Genomic DNA, 22314 nt, shown 5'->3' on the forward strand with positions numbered 1-22314 from the left:
CCCTGATGCCCTTTTGGCAGTTCACTCCTTTCAAAGGCTCTTGATCTGTTTTAAATGTCTCTAATAATCAGAGACATTCACAACAGTCAAAATAATCTCAAATGATTTAAATACATTTAATTGAAAATACATTAAAGGTAGTAGAAATTGATTGAAAATATTAAGGAAACTGCACAACATTTTTTCCTCAAGATTAGCTGTGTCACTTATGCCAGCCATGTCTGGTGCAGGGGTCGAAGGCAGGGTTGGATATAATGCATCAGGCCCATCAACTCAACACAGCAGTCACCTGTCTTGGATTCAGTGCATCCAAGTGGTGGAGCACGAAGTCAGATCTCCATCCCCTATCCTGTGGTGGGACTCTGACTTTCACATATCAACGCGCAGGGCCAGACATCAGAGACCAGCTGACCCCTGAGGAGGACAATGGTGGTGGTTCACTGCAGAATTACAGGCCAATTGCCTCAGGATCTCCCATCCATAGTTGTATGGAATAATACTGGTGAGAAGCATAATATTAAATTAGTATCAGTGTTTAGGATGGGGAACAAGGTAGCATTCTTTTCATTTCCCCTGCGAATATCTTGTTAAACAGACTCAGACCTGGTTAGAGATTGCATGGGAGACTTCTGGGAATACCAGGTGCAGGAGGCTCACTGCCTGAGGAAACAGGTGATCCAACCAGCAGAATGAATTCACGTCCCAACAAGAACCTCAGTCACATGTATATGCTAGAAAAATAAGGATTACTTGTACCTTTTGGCATGTGTGAAAATTTTGGCAGTTTAAAACTCATTATTCTTTCAGGAGAAAGTGCTGCTGTTTTGTTTTTGATGGATAACAAATTTTCCTCAGCGAAGTGTACATAAAATCTTTCAGTTCTTGTTTAATTACACTATGTAAACCACATAATATTCTTCAGTGAGGTTGCTGGATTTAAATGACTCTTATCAAATTAAATAAGTATATGTAGAATTACCTTCTGAAGGCTTCAATAGTTGTTCCAGATCTAACCCTTTGAGTGAAACACTTCTCACATCCCTTCTTGTTCATCTGCTAATTATTTTATAACTTTGACCTTTGGTTATAAACTCACTTGGTTGAGAAAATAGTTTTCTCAAAGTTGTTCTATCAAGCCTGTCATAAACTTTATCTGCTCTAAGGAGAGCAATCCCGGTTTTCCAGTCTCATCAAGTAACAATAACTCTTAGCAGAATGGTATCAGGACTAACCTTTCAAACCAGCATTGCATCACAACTTGCAGAAGCGATTTTGAAACATCTGCACACTCTGTGAGTAAAAGTTTTTCTTGAGTTCACTCCTGAAAGATCTGGGTCTAATTTTTAGCATATGTCCCTCTTAATCTTCCAAATTCCAGGAATGCAACACTAATTTGCTTGGTTTCATTGTAATTTGGTGTGACAGTATAATTCTGGGAAATCTATGCTGTTCAGTCTCCAAGGTCAACATGTTGTTTTGAATGTACAACTCCAGATTACTTACAATATTCCAGGTGTGTTCTAACGAAATTTAAATTTGTGTATAGCCCTGAAGAATATTGATACAAATGAGGTAATAAAGGACTGCCAATGCACTTCAGATTATACCCCAGAAAGAGTCTATATCGTTGTAGAAAAACTGGATAGACTGAAGAATACTATAAATTTTCTTGGTGTAAGATTTCTACAGTCTCTATCTCGTCCTTCTCATGTGCCTCAGACAATGTACCACAGAGACTCTATCTGGTGTCCAGACTTTTCTGACAAACGTCTATGTAACTATGTAAGTTAAGTTGCAACAGTAAGTTATCTTGCAAATAATTTTACCTGGGTGAGAAAAATGTTTGGCATCTCATCTCATAATTTAATGGGATTTTCCAAAACTTTGTATGTTGTATCTATTATATCAAATTCCACTTATTCAATCCACTTTCTTACCTGCAACCATGATATCTGTGCAACATGAATTGGTAAGTGGAAAATGCAACATCTGTTGAATATGCTGCACATTATTTCACAATTATCTGCTTTCAGCATTTTGTTGTAATGTCTTGGTTATTGAATGCATTCAGATCTAATAACATTAAATCATACATTTGTTAAATAATTTAATGAAATGGTTCAGTCAGACATTCAGAAAGTGATTTTTTATTGGGTAACTAACAAAAATATGATTCATACTGGTGCTTTGTTATTTTAAAGACCTTCTAGAGGTTGAATGTGAACCAAATATAGACCAAGTGCAAATATTCACAAGCAGAGCAGTGAAAAAATTCAAATGTTAGTGTAATTTTAACATTAAAAACCATCAATATTTTAAATCAAAGCATTCACTGGATAAAGCTATTACATCTGATTTTTTTTAAACATTAAAATTAATTATTTTGCTGCCTTTACGTAGAAGTCAGTCTTGACAATACAAAGAGTGCTCAAATACATTTTCACTTGAACTCAGCAAATAGAATCACTGAATGTTTATGGCACAGATCTGATTTAGAAATACTGCATAGTGAAAGATTCCTTACTAACTATAATGAAAGTGAATAGTGTACTTTGGGGATAAACTACCACCCTGAAGCTCAATGAACTCAATTTCCATCAAATCATTGAAGTTCCCAATTTCCTAGAACACACCTTGTCAAAGGGACCAATGATAAATCTGGAATTACATCAGCAATCCTACCACTACAAATTATCAAACCAACACCACAATACAACTTCTTTGGTTTCACAAAAATATCTCATTTTCTGTTGTCCATACCAAAATAGGAACATGTACCAGTTCCCCATGTTGGGTTGGCTATTCCTCTGTGTTATAGGAAAAAATTACAATCAGTTTTACTCTGGCCCAGATTTTATTGGAGGAGGTGATCTTATTGGTCATAGGGAAATACAGTGTGGAAACAGGCCTTTCATCCCACCAAGTCTGTGCTGACCAGAAACCACCCATTTCTGCTAACCCTACATAAATCCCATTTTCTATTCTCCCCACATTCTCATCAGCTCCCCCCAAATTTACCACTCAGGTACACACTAGGGACCAATTAACCTACCAATCTGCATTTTAGGAATGTGGGAGGAAACCCGAGCACCCAGTGGAAATCCATGCGATCATGGGGAGAACACGCAAATTCCACACAGACACCATCCGAAGTCAGGATTGAACCCAGGTCTCTGGTGCTGCGAGGTAGCAGCTCTACCAGCTGCACCACTGTGCCACCCTTTTTTTAACTCATTCAGAGGATATTGATGTAGCTTAATATCTATCCCTAATGTGAAATTGAGGGAATTAAGACCACAGGGGTGGGGGGGGGGGCGGCAGGGGGGCAGAGTCTGCAGTTATACACAGGCCAAAATAAGCAACGGCAGCATTTTTTTTCCTGGATGACTCTAATTGACCAGATCGCTTATTAATTACAATCTAGCAGTTACACTTACTTTTATTGGTTCCTTTTAACATTTCTGATTTGTTTAAGTTCTTGTAGTTAAATTTCTATCTTGCCATGGTTCGATTTAAACTAGTCTCTCTTGATCAATGGTCTAGACACTAGTTACCCACTATGTCACTTCACCTGGGATACTACATACACATCTGGTCTCTCTAGCCAATGAAGGATATATTTGTGATAGGAGGAGTTCAGGAAGGATATGCTGGATTTATTCCTGGGATTTAGGGGAAGGGGACGAGAGGAGTTAAAAACAGAGTTTGTAACACAAGGAGAGTTTAAGGAGACTGCAAATATACCCTCAAGTCTCGAAGAATGAATGGTGATCTCATAAAAATGCACAGAACTTTTGATTGGGTTTGACACAGTAGACATGGAGCAGATGTTTCCCCTGGCTGGGGTGTCCAGGGTGAGGAGTCACAGTCTCAAGATAAGGGGTCATCTATTCAGAACAGTGTTGAGAAACTTCTTCACACAGGGGTGCTAAACGTTTGGAATTTCAGTCCAGAAAGGCTGTAGAGGCTCAGTCACTGGGTGGATTCAAGGCAGAGGTCTGCAGATTTTTAGACATCAAAAGAATCAAAGCACATGGGGATAGTGCAAGAAAGTGGTGCTGAGGTAAAGGATCATCTACAATCTTAATGAATGGTGGAGCATGCTCAATGGGCTGAATAGCCTACTCTTGTTCTAATTATCATACCTATTATGCCCTTTATTTTAGATGTTTCTATAAGTACAGGTTTTAAGTAGTTCATCCACATGCCTGCTAACAATGCAAGTTGATAATAGTACACCAAGGACCTTGATGTACAGCAGGACAAACATGTTGTCTCATCAACCAGGGAGATTAAATGATTGAGAAATTAACAGGAATAAAATTGAGAAGAAGAATTAGTTAGACAGATTAATTCAAAGGTCAATATGAATCACAAACCAGGATGAAAACAGAATGCATTCCTAAAAGGAAAAAGGAAACAAGGATGAAGTTTTATATTTTAGAAACCTCCAGTTCACAGTCAAGCTGTGACACTCTGAACATTGAATTGTTTTTTTTTCTAAGTAAGACATTAATTAGAATTAGGACACCTTTGAAAAAGTTAGTCACTGGACTTCACTGTCTGTGACAAATGTAATGAACAATTAGTGTAAGTGTAGCAATTTCTTGAAAGAAATGCACAGGAGGTTGACCACTGCATGGGTCGATGCAACTTAGCAGCACCTTAGAAAACACAGCAAAGAAACAGACTATTTGGCTCAACCAGTACTGTTTATGCTGCTGTTTATGCTTGGTTCCAGCCAATATCTCTCCCATCACAGCTCATGGTGTAGCCATCAATCAACACATTAATGACCAACAATCGTTTGTTGCTTCAAAACAAAAATCTGGTCCGAGGGTTTATGAAGTTTAGACTCGATAAACTTTGGTTCTTGTAAGAAATCAGCTTGACACCTCAATATATTTGAAGCTGGTGAGTACAAATATCACACATGAGATTTTAATTATTGTTATTACCCCTATCATACAAATTCTAGACAGCTGAAATCCAAAGACTAATTTAAGGTATTGTTGCTCTACAATGCAAACATTGAGACTGAGGCTGAAAACTAGTAACTTCCCTGTCACTACTGCTAGGGCACAGACCACCTATTACAAGAGAGCCTAACCACCATTCTTTACAGCATTACTGTTGCTGATTTACTTCCCAGGCTCACCAGTGGCTAGAGATTTAAATGACCATTCACATTAATGCTGTTGTTAAAGAGCAGGTTAAAGGCTGGGTACTCTTTGGCAAGTGGCTTATCTCCCTAATTTCAAAGCCATTTTACCACCTACAATAGTTTAGACAAACAAATGAAAATTTAAAAAAAGACTGTAGATTCTGGAAATCTGAACCAAATACAGAAAAACACTGGAAAACTCAGCAGGTCAAGCAGCATCTATGGAAAGAGAAACTTCTAACGCTTCATATCCGGGGCCTTCATTGGAACTGGGAAAGAGAGAAAACCAGTTAGTTTTCAGTAGCAGAGAGGGTGAGGGAAGAGTATTGGTTTATTATTGTCACATGTACCAAGATACAGTGAAAAGGTTTTGCTTGTGTGATATCCAGAGAGATCATCCCATACATATTTATATCACAATAGTAAAAACAGAATGTGGAATTTGGAGTTGCAGTTATAAAGTGCAGTGCAGGTAGACAAATACAAGTGGTATTGGTATTGGTTTATTTTTGTCACTTGTACCAAGGTCCAGTGAAAAACTTATCCTGTACTACCTCAATGCACTGTTTAACGTATTGATCAATACGTTAAACAGTGCATTGAGGTAGTACAGGATAAAAATAATAACAGAATACAGAGTAAAGTGTCACAGCTACAGAGAGGTGCATTGCAGGTAGACTGATGGGAGAGGAGAGAGAATGACATGGGTGGGTGGGTCTTTGGTTATGTTGGCTGCTTCACCAAGGCAGTGAGAGGTATAGACAGAGTCCATGGAGGGGAGGCTGGTTTCTGTGACACACTGGGCTGTGTCCAGAACTCTCTGCAGTTTCTTGCGGTCCTAGGCAGAGCAGTTGCCATACCAAGCCATGATGCATCCAGATAGGATATTTTCTATGCAAGGGTCATGACGAGGTAGATTGGGAAATCAAGAGATCAAGAGTTCATCTTTTAGTGTATGAGGTCTGTTCAAGAGTCTGATAACAGTGGAGTAGAAACTGTCCTTAAACCTGGTGATCCGTGCTCTCAGAAAGTGTCTAACTAAGGGAGTATTTGATAGCTTGAGACCAAAAAATGTTAAAGTGCCAGTTAAGTAGCAATTAGGATCAGATCCCTTTTCTTCATATGTGCAACATGCTGCTAATAATGAAGCTGTGGGACAGGCCAGAGTATGTCAATAGAAAATGAAAAACTGAGTCAAAATGATGACAGGCACAAATGGTCAGTTCTGATACAGGCTGAAAGAAAAACCCAAGTTACCCAAAGCTGCAGAATTCGATACACAGTCAGGCAGGGAGGTGGGGCCAGAGGGTAGTGGTGGGTGCCATGTGCCCAGACAGAAAACAAGGTGCTGTTCCTCAAGCTAGAGAGGTCAGAGTGGGAATGGGATGGTGAATAGCAATGGAAGCTGCAGACTAAACACAGGTGCTCTGCAAAGCAATCACCCAGTCTGCTTTTGGTTTTTTAGTCAGCCCACAGAAGCTTATCCTAACTGCTCCTTAACTGCCACATCAAATCATTTGGTGTCATCCTATCGGAGATATTCTCTTTGTTTAACACATCCCTCCCCCACCTCCTTGACTACAGAAAACCAACTTGTTTTCCTTTCTTCCCCAGTTCTGACGAAGGGTTCACAGATGCTGCCTGACTTCTAAGTGGTTCCAGCATTTCCTGTTTATGCAGTACACACACTTAGCTGGATGATGTCTGTAGCTCTAGAGCGCACATTTAAAAACCTCAACATTATCCAGGATTAAGCAGCTCGCTTAATTGGCAGGTCCTTCATCAAGAGTGCATCAAACTTCCTGCATTACCTTTTGCTCACCACCAATCATTGCTCATCCCAACCTGCTTCTTTTGTTGTTGGATCAAAATTCCAATACAATAGCTTGAAGTAACTGTAACCACCACATGAGCAACAAGTGTTAGCCTTGCCATCAACATCAGGACCAAATGAAATGCAATTTTACATAAAGGAGGTTTTGCTCCGGTTTCCAGCTCATGCACATACTTGCAGAAATGAAAAATGTAAATACACAAAATATTCCTAATCTGCTAAAATTCATTTCTTTTTCATGAACCTTTATTTTGATAATAGAATTGTGGAATAAAACTGAAAATACTGGAAACACTCAGCAGGTCAGATATCTTTATTAGTCACATGCACATGGAAACACACAGTGAATTGCACCTTTTGCGTAGAGCATTCCGGGGACAGAACACAAGTGTCGCTATGCTTCTGGCACCAACATAGCATGCCCACAACTTCCTAACCCGTACATCTTTGGAAGGTGGGAGGAAACCCACGCAGACACGGGGAGAACATACAAACTCCTTACAGACAGCGGCTGGAATTGAACCCGGGTTGTTGGCACTGTAAAGCGTTATGCTATCCACTACACTACTGTGCCTGCCCTGGCAGCATCTGTGGAAAGAGAAACAGTTAACCTTTCAGGACCTGCACCCTTTGTTAGAACAGAAAACTGTTGCTCTTCCCACCGATACTGCCTGACCTACTAAGAATTTCCAGCATTTTCTGTTTTTATTTCAGATTTCCAGCATTTGAAGATTGTTGATTATCTAGAACTTTGGGATATTTGTCTCTCCAAAAGATTCCAGAATTAACAGCAGGATTTTCACTGAATTTTATAACAAAAATTAGTCAACTCCACCTCCATCTATAAAACACCTTACTCTTTTTGCACCAACTTAATCTAAAGGAGTGTCCGAACACGACTCACAGGTACCTTAGCAGTTGAAACAGTACCTAAATGCACTTTTACCCCAATAGTACTACCTCGCAAATAATGGGAAATAACACACATCTTGCAATAAAGTAACCCAATATGATTCAATTAATAATAATTCCCCTTCTCATTTGAAAATCACCCACCCAAAAAGCCCAAATGACACTTATGAATGTACACGTGCAAAACACATCGCATTCCTTTTACTTCCCCGCCCATCTGTACCCGAAGCACCGCTGATGTGCGGAGAGTGAAGACGAGCCAATGGGAACGGTGGCGTAGGAAAGCGGAGTGCGGCGCTGATTGGTCAAAAGAGCGAACGGGGCAGGCGGAGAGCCGTGGGTTAGCGCGGAGTAATTGGCCAAGGAGCGAGAGGCGGGTTAGCGCGGAATTGATTGGCCAAAGTGCGAGCGGCGAAGGCGGGGAGAAGGCAAGTTAGCGCGGAGCGATTGGCCAAAGTGCGAGCGGCGAAGGCGGGGAGAAGGCAAGTTAGCGCGGAGCGATTGGCCAAAGGCTCCAGAATGCGGGCAGTGGGGATTTCGCTTGGCAGCGAGTTCAGGAAGTTGAGAAGTAGAAAATAATTGTGTGCGTAAATCCGACGCCAGCACCTGAGAGTGGCTGGACGAGGTGTCGGAAGAAAATCATGAAGTAATAAAGTTACTCCCCATGGGATAGAGGGAGTGTGAAGTGGAGGGGTATCGAGCTGCGGGGTCGGGGGGAGGGAGGGCCGAGGGGCCGGGACGGGACAGGTCAGGTCGGGGTGGGGACGGGACGGGACGGCTCGCTACTGCACCCACCGAGAGTCCCGGCTGATCTTTACCTCAGAGAGAGAGAGCGGGCGCGAAGATGGCGAGGTGGCTGAGGGAGTACTTCAATCTGGGCAGCTACAAGGCGAAGGCTCCGGCCAAGGCGGAGGCGGCCGGCAGCACCAGCAAGAAGAAGAAGAAGAAGCCCCGTGGCGAGTCGGGGTCGTGCCGGGAAAGTGACCTGATGCGGGCCTACCGGCTGCAGAAGGAGCGGGACTTCGAGGACCCGTACAGCAGCGGGCCCGGCTCGTCGCTGCGCCGCCTCAAGGCCATGTGGCCGGGCCCGGAGGACGAGGTGGGGGAGGAGGGGGGCGGTCAGGGCCCGGCGGCCGGCGGATCCCCGCTGCTGCAGCGCAGCCAGAGCGAGAGGGCAGCCTCCTCCTCGCCCCGGGCCAAGTACATCATCCCGCCCCAGCAGCGGCTCATCAAGGTGCACGGGACGGCGGCGACCGAGCCGCCCGTTGGCAACGGGAAAAGCCCGGCAACCGGGTCGCGGAAGACGCCGCAATCCGACGACAAGGTGAGCGCGCACCTCAACTCTCTTCTAATTGTTTTAGTTTGTTCTACCTTTCTCAACACCACTGTGAAGTAATCAATGTAGCGTCCCGAGCGGCGTGACTGCCTATAAACTCTTCAAAGGTGAATTAATCACATCTATGTATTAGTTTCTTATCATGTACACCGGCCTGCAATGCAATTCCTTGCTCTTCTGAAGCTCACGGAGTAGAGTATACATGGTAATGATAAATACAACGATGAGTGCAATAAAAACAGAATGGTGCAACGATTGTAGCACAGTCTGAGGTAGTGCAAAAGTACTAAAGTGACAATAACTGAGAAGTGGAATTAAGAGTCCAAGAACGTGGCCACAGTCTGGAACATAGACCAGTACAGCACAGGATAGATCCTTCAGCCCACAATGTCGGTCGGGAACACGATGCCTAATTAAATTAAATCTCTTCTGCCTGCACGTGATCCCTGTCCCTCTATTTGCGGCATATTCACGTATGTCTAACAGTCTCATAAACACCATTATTGTATCTGCTTTCAAAACTACCCAACCATTCCATTCCAGGTACCTACCACTTTTTAAAAAAAAGTTACCCTGTATATATCCTTTAAACTTTCCCCGTTTCATCTTAAATTCCTATCTCTAGTATTTGACAGTTCTACCTGAGGAAAAAGATTCTATCTACCTTGTGTCTCATAATTTTATCAACTTCCATGAGGTCTCCCCTCAGCCTATGACGCTCCAGAGAAAGCAATTCAAGATTATTGTCATGTGCACAAGTACAGTAAAATATAGACACAGTGGAAAAACTTGCTTGCCACAGTATCAAAGGCATGTAGATTCAGACAACATACAGAATGTAAATTAGACAAGATAGTGAAAGGGGAAAAATATTCATGTAATAAGAAATACAGTGGTCAGTGTAGAACAGTAGAATGGTGCAAAGACCTTTTGGAGGCATTAGAAGTTACCAACCTTGATCATGCACTTGGCGTGCTCATTTCTGGTCGTCATGCTATAGGAAGGATATCATTAAGCTGGAGAGGATGTAGAGAAGATTCACCAGAATGTTACTGGGACTGGAGGGTTTGCAAGTATAAGGAGAGGCTGCATAGGTTGGGGCTTTTTTTTTCCCTGGAATGAAGGAGACTGAGGGCTGACCTTATAGAGGTTTATAAAATCATCAGGGATGTAGATAAAGTGGATGGTCGTTTTTTCCATAGGGTAGGGGAGTCTAATTCTAAAGGGCATAGGTTTTAGGGTGAGGGGAAAGATTTAAAGGGGACCTGAGGGGAAAAGTGTTTCACACAGGGTGATGGGTTTGTGGAGTGAGCTGTCAGAGGAAGTGGGAGAGGTACAATGTTCAAAAGACGTTTAGGAAAGGTTTGGAGGAATGTGGGCCAAACATGGGGAAATGGGAATAGCTCAGAGAGGCACCTTGGTTGGCAGAGATGAGATGGGCCGAAGGGCTTTTTATCATGCAATACAACTCTGGCTCTATCTCTCCTATAGACGTCTTCCCGTGGGGAGTAGAATGGGTTGCAGCTGTGACAAGTGCCTTGATTGATGGAAATGCCAAGTGTGCTGATAAGTATTGAGGTTTACTGTGTCCTGTTAGCAGGGAGTTGTGACTTTTCAGCAACTTTTCACGTTGGGAATAAAGACCGGTTGGACAAACCTGGCTTGCTTTCTCTGGAGCTGAGGGATGACCTGCTAGAAGTGCATAAAGTTATGAGAGGGTGGATTGAGTCTTTTCCCCAGGGTGGAAATGTCAAATACTAGAGGGGAGCAGCTTTAAGATGGCATGGGGGAGGGGGAAGTTTCAAAGGAACTTGAGGCAACTTTTTGTTTTACAGAGTAGTAGGTGCCTGGAACGCACTGCCAGGGCAGGTGGTGGAAGAGGATACAATAGTAATTTTTAAGAAACGTTTGGACAGGCACATGAACAGACAAGAAATTGGGGCGGGGGGGGTGGTGATGTGGATCATGTGCAGGAAGATGGGATAAATTTGGATTGGCCTCATGATCAGCACAAATACTGTGGGCTGAAGGGCCTGTTCATGTGCTGTACTGTTCTATGAATGAGTGCACTGGGTTTAACTAAAGCTGTGGACATTTGCAGACTCTGAACTGCTGAAAGGTTTGGTCTGTGGCGCCTGCATTTGTTCCATGATGCATTTCATGATTGTGTTTCTGTTAAGTGCTCACTTCTATTATATGCCATTGGCACCAGCAGTTTTTGATTCAAAGTAAATGATGCAAAGGCATGGTCACTGGATACTGCTGGCACAGCTAACAAAGCTGCTGCCTTGCAGCACCAGAGACACTGATTTGATCCTGATCTCAGGTGCTGTCTGTGTGGAGTTTCCATGTTCTACCTGTGACCCCCATGTGTTTCCCTCTGGTACCCTGGTTTCCTCCCACATCCCAAAAATGTGTGGGTTGGTCACTGTCTGTCGTCCCTAGTGTGTAGGTTGGCGGTAGAATCAGGGGGGGCGGTGTTGGGGAGAATAAAATAAAATTAGTGTAAGTGGATAATTGATGGTTGGTATGGACTTGGTGGGCCGAAGGGCCTGCTTGCATGCTGTAATGTCCCCATTCTGGTAAAAATGAGTGTGTGAAGGGATCAAAGGTATGGAAGAGATGCAACAAAATGGAGTGATTTTTTGAAGGGATATTTTAACATCAAATTATATCAAGACTGGAACAACTCCTGAATCATTACAACATAGAACACATGTATGAAAGAATTGCAAAGTTTAGGAGGAATGGGGTTGTGGAGCGAGATGGTGAGAAGGATAATGAATTTCACATACTGTGGTGTTGGGGATGATGACGGTTGACAATGCCAGTGAATGAGACCTCGTGAGTTAGAACGTGGATAGTAGGATTCTGTTATGTATGTTTTATAAAGATTGGAATTCAGCAAGTTGAGCATTGAAGCAAATGCTTGGAAGTGACAAAACATTGATTACAAAGTTCAGCAGTAGGTGGAGTGATGGTGGTGATCAGAGCACAAGGTTGCTCAATTTGGGATAAATCAAGATGTGGAGATTTTGGCTGAATCTGACAGGTGATATCCATAAGATAAGTGCCCTTGTGGCAGTACCTGTACATCAGGAATGTTTTTCTCCTAGCCCACCAAGCTACCCAGTAAACTTCATGTAATGTGACAGTTACTTTGTGAATGGACATCCTTTCACTAAAAGGCCGAAAATGGAATATTCACTAATGACTGGGGTATTCATTTTCATTCACAGCTCTACAGAGAATGAAATAGCGCACATTGGTGTGCAGCTAAACCTGGGCAAAACTTGAGCATGGACTGATAAATGGCAGTAAGTGCAGGCGTTGCCAATGACAGCCACATCTCATAAATAGAATGCCAAGATGTTGGAAGACACAAAATGGTAACTGACACCACAGCACTAGTACAAGTTGCATTATTTCATGGCTTTATATTGGTCCAACCCAGTGCCTGTCTTTGAGATACAACAGGATGTCTATGGCCCAGAAAAGTAGCATCAAGGTGCATGTGCGTACTCTGAGACGAAATTCTCAGTGTACCATCTCAGCAAAGGAACTGTGGGGGGGGGGGGGGGGGGGGGAGAAAAAGGGATTGAAAAAGTGACTAAGAATGTTGAAACACAACAGACCACTTGCTTTTATTTAGTCACTCAGAGCACAAAATATTCTCAGTCTTGTTGACTCTGCAAAGTCTTCCTTGTCAATACCTGGGGGCTGGGATGCCAAAGATAAAGCTGTCCCACTGCTTAGTCAAATAACACTGTGCATATGGCAACACCAGGCTATCTTTTGGTCAGCATTCCAGGATCATTTATTTTCCTGGAATATCATGCCCTACTAAAAGGTCAGGTGCATCTCAGTAATTAAAATGTAGGGTAGGTGCAACCTCCTGGAATTCTCGATGTTAACTCTGGACCCCAAGTAGAAACCTCCCAATTACTACCTACAGCCCTCCTCCAGATGAAGAATCAGTTGGAGGGGACCTAAATGGAGGGAGCACTGAGGCCAGCAATGGCACAGAATACATCCTAGATGTGACCTGTGTGGGGAAACTTTTAGCAGAGAAGTTTGTTGAAATTAAGTCCAGTAGCTTTGAGTGGAGTGATCAGTGCATTTGAGAAAAGACTGCAAAGTGACCATCCTGCAGCAACCAAATTTATTTTGTAACTGATCTTTTAAAGTCTGGCTAGGCCATTAAAGAGAGAGGTCAGATTTAGAGATTCTTCCATGGCAGTCATTAAGAGATAAATACTGGAAGACTCCACACTACTTGTAACACCTTGTATATAACACCTCTATTTGGAACATTGTGGCCCTTTGGCAATTTCTCTGATTTTGCAAGACTATTATTCATCTATCTCCATCCTGCCATCAATCTTTGCATTGTTGTGTGATTTGATATGTGCCAGTCTCCTATATTCTGGGCTGAGGTGAGCGTAGGTGTACCAGTAAATGATGCCGAAAAATCAAAACAGAAGTGCTGAGTAGTCTTTAAGTGTTGCAGTTTGTTGTAATGAGTGCATATTCCACCACACTCAGTGTAATCCCTAGTTTTTAATATGCATGGCCCTACGCTCCTGGCTGCTCTTGCATGTCCAGATATTTTGGGTGTGTTAGATTTTAAAGCTGAAACCTTTGCTTTGAAGAGGTGCGTGTGTATAACACTTTCAAGTGAAGATGCAATTACAGTCTTTCCTGTAAAATATTTGTTTTTGCAAGCTAAGTAGCTTGTGTTGCCGTAAATAAGCTTCATTAGATGTGAATTCCTCATCCTTTGAGAACTGCCCTCTCCTCTGTGCTTACTGAACGTAAGCAGTGTACACACCTCATTCTTTTTTACAGGTATGTACTTGTTTGTTCCTCCTGCCTCACCCTTTATCCCCTAACTCTGCTTATGTTGATTAGTACATATGATACATCATGGAAAATTCATTCTATTTCTTTTTTGTCAATGTGTGATATGAGAGGAAATATTATTCCCATAATAACCTTGGTGGCACATTAACTCTAATGTGTACATGGATCACAGTTTTACATTGTGCTGGAAAAATAGCAATTCTAATGGAGCCTTATTATATTTGAAAGATGTCTGTAAAAACAATGGTAAAATTTTCTAAAATTTTCCCATGGACTTTAACATGATTAGAGGAATAAAGAGAGAACAGAGAAGGAGAAGGTGTAATAAGAGGAAGAAGAATAAGTAGGGGGAGACAAGAATGGTTCTCAGAAGGGGGTCATAACTGGAAAGAATTTTCAGGAAGCAGATCTGTTGGAAAGCATGGCATAAATGCCATTACATCCTGCAAACTCTTTTGAAAGCCAGTACAACAGCTCAAGTGTATGTGTGCAGAACAGATATCATTTTGGTTCCCAACCGCAATAGTAGAGCTCAGATAGAGGACTACTAATGGCAATAGTAGTGCTCAGACCAAGCCCAATTTTGCACCCAAACTGGAATATATAATCCAGAAAGCATAAGTTCTGGAAAATGGAATTGTTGAGAAAGAGACAGGATTGTGAGACTGTGTGAGAGACGAAAAAGATTATTCGCCAAAAAAAAATGTCCAAGAGTAACTTCTGTGGGTCTGAGACTTCATATGTGAAATTAAATCTGGGACCAAATAAGTTGTTTGTTTGGCAGTAGTTATCCAGTATCAGATGATTTAGGAATCTACTGACCTTAAGTAGGGAACCAGTGTTTAACTACATACCAGTTTATAACATGCTGTGTCTTTCAGTCCAGAGTCTCTGTTTTAAAGCATACCACGTGCAGGAGCAGGGTACATATTACAGCAGTGTCTAGATTTTCATGTTTAAAATATGCGTGTTTGGGTGCCTGTCATTGCTGTCTGATGTTCTTGCTTGTAAAGGTGTATACAAGTAGCCTCTGTTTTAAGGCCATGCAAAATCTGGACCAAAACCCCTAACTGAGGCATAATCAATGGTTCTTAAGTTGAGCTCAAATTTCACGTATCGAACTTAACTAGTTTTGTAAGAACAACAATTGTAGGCTGCTGGTTCATTACAGGAGGCCACTTAAGGGATTTGCTTTGGAAAACGACAAGACAATCTCTTTTCTATTTATACAGGCAACCTCTGCGTTACAGCCATTCAGGTAATGGAAATTCACTATTACGGAATTTGTAAACTACTACCCAAATATTTGAGATGCGGAACTTATGTTGGGGGGGTGGGGGGAATAAATACATTCACAAAATGTGAATCAAACAACAAATTCTGTCAGTTTTTATTTTTAATCACTCAATACTGTGGGGCAATAAGATTTGGATGTAACATCACTGTATTGATTGCATTGGCAGATACAGCTGAGTCCCTCCTTTGCCACACCCTCTCCAGTTCAAGGGCATGTGAACGGACGTCTCAGTGCTGCACTGCTGCACTCTTTTTATCTGCAAGACATTCTCTCTGCCTTGTGCATTGCAGGAGCCTCAGTAGCCATGGCCATCTCCTTAATGTAATCCCTCAGCCTTTACTCTATCTTCCAACAAGTTACCACACTTTAACCCATTACCCTCCTAAATCCTTCTACATGACCTTTCTCCCCGAACCCTGATCTTTGAATGCCATCCCTTTCCTTGATACCCCCACTTAATAAACCCTTTCCGAATCCCTGAGATTTGCACATCAGAGAAAATGTCTCTCCAATGAATAGGACTGCACTTGAGACATCTGTTCACATCCTGGGACTGGAGAGGGTGCGGCAAAGGAGGAACTCAGCTGTGACTGGCAACCCAATCGACACAGTGATGTCATATCTAAACCTTATTGCCCCACAGTACTGAGTAACAAAAATAAAAATTGTCAAAATTTCTTTTGCACAAGGCTTGTCCAGCCCGAGCCTAATGTTGGCTGAATATGAGAGGAAAAACGATCCTATAGGAATGCATCAACCCTTTCATGTTTACAATACACTCAGAATTTCATTGCCTATAGACTGTGCACCCAGGGGGGCATTACTTTTAAGAGTAAAACTTCCCATAGGAACGCAGCTTTACTTATAAAATGGGATTCGATGAGAGGGAAGAAAAAGTTTGCCTTATGGAAGATCGTGATATGGATGGTTTTCTCAGATGGCAACCCTTCCATAACATGGGGGTACACTGTATTTGCTGTCTCTTTGTATCGACAACTTGTGCAATCTCCATTTGCATGGCCTTTAATTTTAGCTTCTCCTTTCACTAACTTTGGCTAAGGCTATTTAATTACACTAGCTGAGCAATTGCCCTTTCATTATATGCATAGGTCCTGTATCAACTGCTGCTTTAAACTATCTGCCATTATTCCCTTGTGTAGTTTTCTGTTAACACTTCTACCCACTCTGCTATTATTAATTTCTGTTTCAACTCTTAAAAACCACAGTCTTACTGAAACTTAAATGTCGGTCTGTGACTCGGTCTTTTCTCTTTCAAATGTAATTGAATCATGTTATGGTTAATATTCAGTTGATGTTCTTTTTCTGTTGGCTGTTGATTAATTCTGGGTCATTACTCATCAAGTTTTTGCATGGCTTGTGATTTTATTATTTTAAGTACCTTTTGTTCCAAAAAGCACTGAAGAAATTTGCAAACTTTTGGGACTTGAGCTGCTCTGCTTGTAGGAACTGCAGTAGACAAATTGGACAATCACTTATGTTCCACAATTTAATGAACTCCTGGTTGATTTAAATGTTAATCCATCTCATTTGGCCCTGTGTCCCTAATAACTCTGTATCCTGTTTTGCGTGAAATGAAAATTTGGTTGTAAGTAACTGGCTTGCATTAAAATTCATCTGGCCAAAATGTTATACTTTATGAAATTTAATGCTCATGTCAGCATTACTTGGCCAACAAATTGTGTTTTGGCAAACTTAGTGTTATAGCCATATGTCTATCTGTATCAATTAATAAACATTTGAATTATTAAAACCTCAGTACATATTCTGGTGGGACAGCACCAGTCATTTCTTTCTAATTGGTACATTCATATGTTATTGGGTCTAAGACAAAAGATTGGTGTTCATCGTTCTCTCAAGCAGACCAGTGCTTTGCTTTTTATTGTGTAAGCTAATAGCTTGGAACCTTACTGAATAGATCCTGGAAGGTTGGATAAAACATTTTCCCTTCTGCTATTGTTTTACTCTCTCATTCAGTTAGTTTATTGGACACCATTCACATTTTACAAATTCGTGTTCGCTCCCTTATGAGTTCAATTTTTTTTTTTAAGTACTTTGTTAACTTGCTCTTGATTATATATTTCATTAACTTTCCCAGAAAAGATGATGGATGAACAAGTTTATAATTTCCTATCTTCTCCATTTCCTTAAAGAACAAAATTATTTGTAATTTTTCAATTGAAATTCTTGAGTTGTGAGCACTAGAAAATTATGGCCAAAGCATTTATTACACCACCTACTTTAACATTCCTGGATTTCTCCAACTTTGTTGCCTTTTTAATTATTTGTGTGTTCCTTCTTTTGTACCCAGGAGATTTAAGTATGTTGGCATCTGCTGTACTATAGAACAATGCTGACGTGAAAAGAGCCATGGGGTCATACAGCACAGAAACAGGCCCTTTAGCCCAACTTGTCCATGTTGACCAAGGTGCCCACTTGGATGAGACACCAACAAAATTTTCATTTACCTAGTATCTTCAACATAATAACAACCCTAGGTGCATCACAAATCATTAACAGAAAATTACTGACACCCTACTTCTTAAAGATGTACTCGTGAGAATGACCAAAAGCTTAGTTAAAGTTAAGCCAAGCTCTTGTGTAGCCCCCTGAAGTGTCTACAAAGTGTCAATACAGTTTCAAAGAAAAGCAATGAGTTTGCTCCATTGTTTTGGCCAATATTTATGCCCCAACCACCATTACTACAACAGTTCATCTACTACATAATATTACATGGGATATATGCCACAGAACCAATCCATTCAGCCCAACCCACCATACTGACGTTAATGTTCCACTCTCACCTCCACCTCTCTTTCCTCAACTAATTCCATCAGTTGGTCGTCTTTTCCTTTCTCCCTTGTATCCTTGCCCACTCTCCTCTTGAGTGCATCTATACAACTTACTTCAACCACTCCCTGTTGTACTTTATTCCACATTGTCACCACTCATTGGTAAGTTTTTTTTCTGAATTCCCAACTGGATTTCTTATTCACTATCCTATATTGATAGCCTGTGGTTAGGCTGTTCCCTGCAAGTGGAAACATTCTCTGTGTCCACTATCATTTTATAGGTCTCCGTGGGGTCACCCCCCTCGGCCACCTTTCCTCAAGAGAAAAGACACCCAGTTTGTTCATCCTTTCTTGCTAGAGATACACTCTCATTTCTGGCAAAATGGGACATTGCAATGTTCAAATGGGCTATTGTGTTCACATCAGTGACTTCACATTGAAGGCACCAAATTGTGAAGATCCTTGGAACAGCCTGAAGTTCTGAAAGCCCTATATAAGTATAATCTTTCCTTTGGTATTACTGGCATTGTATCATAAAATCAACTTCGGGTCAAGTTTATCAAATTACCATTAGATCAGGGCAGACTGGAAAAACTACAGGCCTATTTACATTTCCTGTGTCTTTCAACGTTTCACTTAAATTCTGGGGTAAAAACCAAATCTCTCTCAGATATTTAATTTAATTTAAACATACTGCAGTGTATAATAGTATTTTGGAAAACATTTTTTGGTTCACGATATCTGGTTTGCAGTGGGTCCAGAACTAAGGAGTATTAGGTGCAAAATTTCAATATCACACAAATTATTCAACTACAAGTATCTAACAAAAAAATTTCATTGAATAGTGTAGAAAGGCGTACCTAGGGAACAGACCAATAATGACGGCAGTGGTAAACTGGTTTATTATTGTCGCATGTACTGAGGTACAGTGAAAAAACTTTGTTTTGCATGCCATCCATACAGATCACTTCATTATAACAGTGCATTGAGGTAATACCTGTATAAGGGAGAACAATAATAGAATGCCAGAATAAAGTGTTAGTTACAGAGTAAGTGCAGTGCAGGCAAACAATAAGGTGCAAGGCCATAACAAGGTAGATTGTGATGTCAAAAGTCCATCTTATCATACTAGGTGACCGTTCAATAGTCTTGTACCAGTGGGATAGGAGGTGTCCTTGAGCCTGGTGGTACATACTTTCAGGCTTTTGTATCTTCTGCCAATGGGAGGGGGGAGAAGAGAGTGTCCGGGGTGGGAGGGGTCTTTGATTATGATGACTGTTTTACCAAGGCAGTGAGAAGTGTTGACAGAGTGTATGGAGGGGAGGCTAGTTTCCATGATGAGCTGAGCTGTCCCCACAACCCTCTGAAGTTTCTTGCAGTCTCGGGCAGAGCAGTTACCATACTGAGCCACTGTGCATCTGAATAGGATGCTTTCTACGGTGCATTGATAAAAATTGGTGAGGGTCAATGGGGACATACCAAATTTCTTTAGCCTCCTGAGGAAATGGAGGCACTGGTGTGCTTTCTTGGCTGTGGTTGGACCAGGACAGGCTATTAGTGATATTCACTCCTAGGAGCTTGAAGCTCTCAACCCACTCGACCTCAGCACCAATGCTTTCCCTTCGGCCTAGCATAGTTCCTTAGCCACCCTGACTTCTGACCTCACACTTGCCTTCTCCAGTCAGTACTCCCAGTCGATTAAAGCATTGCTAAACTTCTTGCATCTCAGATGCAGAGAGGGTTACATATGTACAGAAACACCTACCTTTCTAGGATTACCCTGGTGCTGTCTTCCAGTTGCCCCAAGCTTGCTACATAGTTCATTTCTACTGGTTTTCAATAGGGTGAGCCATCTTGATTCTTTTTTTTACTGCTGTTATTTCCTTCTGGTGCACTTGTTTTGTCCTCCTCACAATTTGCACAACAATTCAACATTCGGACCTCTCCCTAAACTTAGCAGATAGACTGCAGTCATACAGGACTGTTTCTCGATCAAGACTCTTTCTAGATCAAGACATAGTGACCTTGGCATTCGATAATCAATGTGAGAACCCCTTACTCTGGAAAATTGTCATTAGCTCTTTTGTTTTTATATGCTGTGTAGCCTGCCTTTGTCTTAATACCTGGTCATGTTTGTACAGCAGTTGTGCTTGTGCCATTTTTGTTGAAATATTGCATAAGTGGGTTGAGGGATATATTCACATATTTCTTATTTTCCCTTTTCTACAATTCCTCAGTATTAAGCAGACATTTGCACTTTCATGTTCAATACAAGGAAGCATAAAATTGACCAAAAAAGCTGTGGGAACTTATGATTTTTTCCCCTAACACTACACATGTATTTGCATGTTTTAAGTATTTCAATTAGCACAGTTAATCAGTATGAATAGTAGAAAAGATGGTCATGATTTTGGTCACATTATCATTGCTGTATTCTCCCACCGCCCCTCCACAAAATTCACCACCCCAACCATTCTGAATTTGCTATAATGCCACTGATGTGAATATCTCCAGCCCACCCATTCTTTTAACTTTACTAGATCTAGGGATTACTCTTCCATGATAAAATATGAAATATTTAGTTAACCAATCAGATTATAATCACAGGAACCATTTTTTTGTACAGCAGCTGTTGGTAACGAGTTTGCTATTCCCATTTGCACCTCTTTTAAGACCATCTTGTTTCTTTACTTAATCTCTCCTACCCTCTATCACAAAGCTTCCTTTTCATTCTGTCTACCCCTCCTATTTCCTACCCTGTACCTGCTAAAACCTGTCGCGTATCTAATTTTTCTTAATTCTGATGGTAAATTCATTGCCTTGCACTTTGTTTCCTTTTCCCCAGACACTGCTTAACACCAAAAATTTCCAGAACTTTTTTTTTATTTTTAATATTGTGTCCTGCTGGTTCAAGGTCACTTTTAAAATTTATTTTGCTACTTGTGAAGGGCCATGGGAAATCTTAGTGCATTAAAGATGCTATAAATGCAAGTGTTTTTTTTCTTTTGAATAAGGATGTCTGTCCATGTCAATGCTGCTTTCTTGTTGCATTTGCAAATAAGTTGGTAATCAAATTGTTTTTTGGTGGTTTCAGGTTGCTATTAGGGATGACTATTCTGACCCATTTGATGCCAAAAATGAATTGAAGAATAAAGTTTTCAAAAAGCGAGAAATAGAAAATAATGGATACATGGAACCTTATGAGGCACAAAAGATGATGGCAGGTAAGAGAAGAGTATCCAGATTGTGCATTCATTTCAATAGACTTATTTGAACTGTATACATCCTCTTGAATAATAATACAACTCAACCAAATGCTGGTGCTAGCTCTTTGACAGAATTTTTCTTTTAATATTTTTTCTTTTGTAATTCTGCTCCACCCCTTCAAGTATTGATTCAGTTTGTTTTGAAGTTTACCAGTAAATCTACTTCTGCCAATCTTTTAGTCAGTGCCTTCCAGATCACAGTAACTTTGTATTTAGTTCCGAAAGGGATCTTGCCTCTCATTCTTTTTAACCAATTAGTTGAATCATTTTTTTCTGCTTACCTACTCTTAGGCTGGAAATTAATTTTTTTTTCTTGTGCTCCTCTGCATGATTTTAAATACTTAGTCTCCCATTAACGCTCTCCTGCAAGAACAGCCCGAGCTTTTCTGGGCTCTCCATGTAACTGAGATCCTACATCACAAGTATCATTCAAGTAAATTTCCTCTGTAAGGACCTTAAAAAATATTCCTAAACACTAATGTCCAGAATTTGTCATGCTGCTCCATCTGAAGCCTAACCTGTGATTTACAACTTGCATGGATCAATGTAACTTGCTGCTTTTATGCTGTTTTAGAAAGCCAAGAATCCGATCCTGATTATGTTTACTATTACTATCTTCCTATCACCTTGCACTCCCAGGTTTTTTGTTCCTCCATCGTCCTTGGCTCTATAAATTAAAGAGTTAGACTTCCTGAAACACAATCTATCAGTGCCTTCAGTGATGTCTGTTATATCGTGAGCAACTTGCCTTTGCAGCAGAAAAATTTGATTTTTTTAAAATAAACCATCAGTATTTTTTTGCTCAAAGTTCATATTTGTGCATAATTAAAAT

General features: G+C 41.0%; 1 protein-coding gene across 1 annotated transcript in view; it reads left to right on the forward strand.

Moving 5' to 3' along the window:
• Window positions 1-8663: 8663 nt before the first annotated feature.
• The window catches only part of LOC127572848 (SH2 domain-containing adapter protein F-like), a 71913-nt gene continuing 58262 nt past the window's right edge, over window positions 8664-22314 (forward strand). Inside the window, exons 1-2 of the mRNA XM_052020525.1 lie at window positions 8664-9234; window positions 21311-21440. Coding sequence (XP_051876485.1) covers window positions 8755-9234; window positions 21311-21440 — 610 coding nt within the window. The 5' untranslated portion in view covers window positions 8664-8754. The remainder of the gene's footprint in view (window positions 9235-21310; window positions 21441-22314) is intronic.

This window comes from Pristis pectinata, chromosome 7 (genome assembly GCF_009764475.1).
Source record: "Pristis pectinata isolate sPriPec2 chromosome 7, sPriPec2.1.pri, whole genome shotgun sequence".
Taxonomy (NCBI): domain Eukaryota; kingdom Metazoa; phylum Chordata; class Chondrichthyes; order Rhinopristiformes; family Pristidae; genus Pristis; species Pristis pectinata.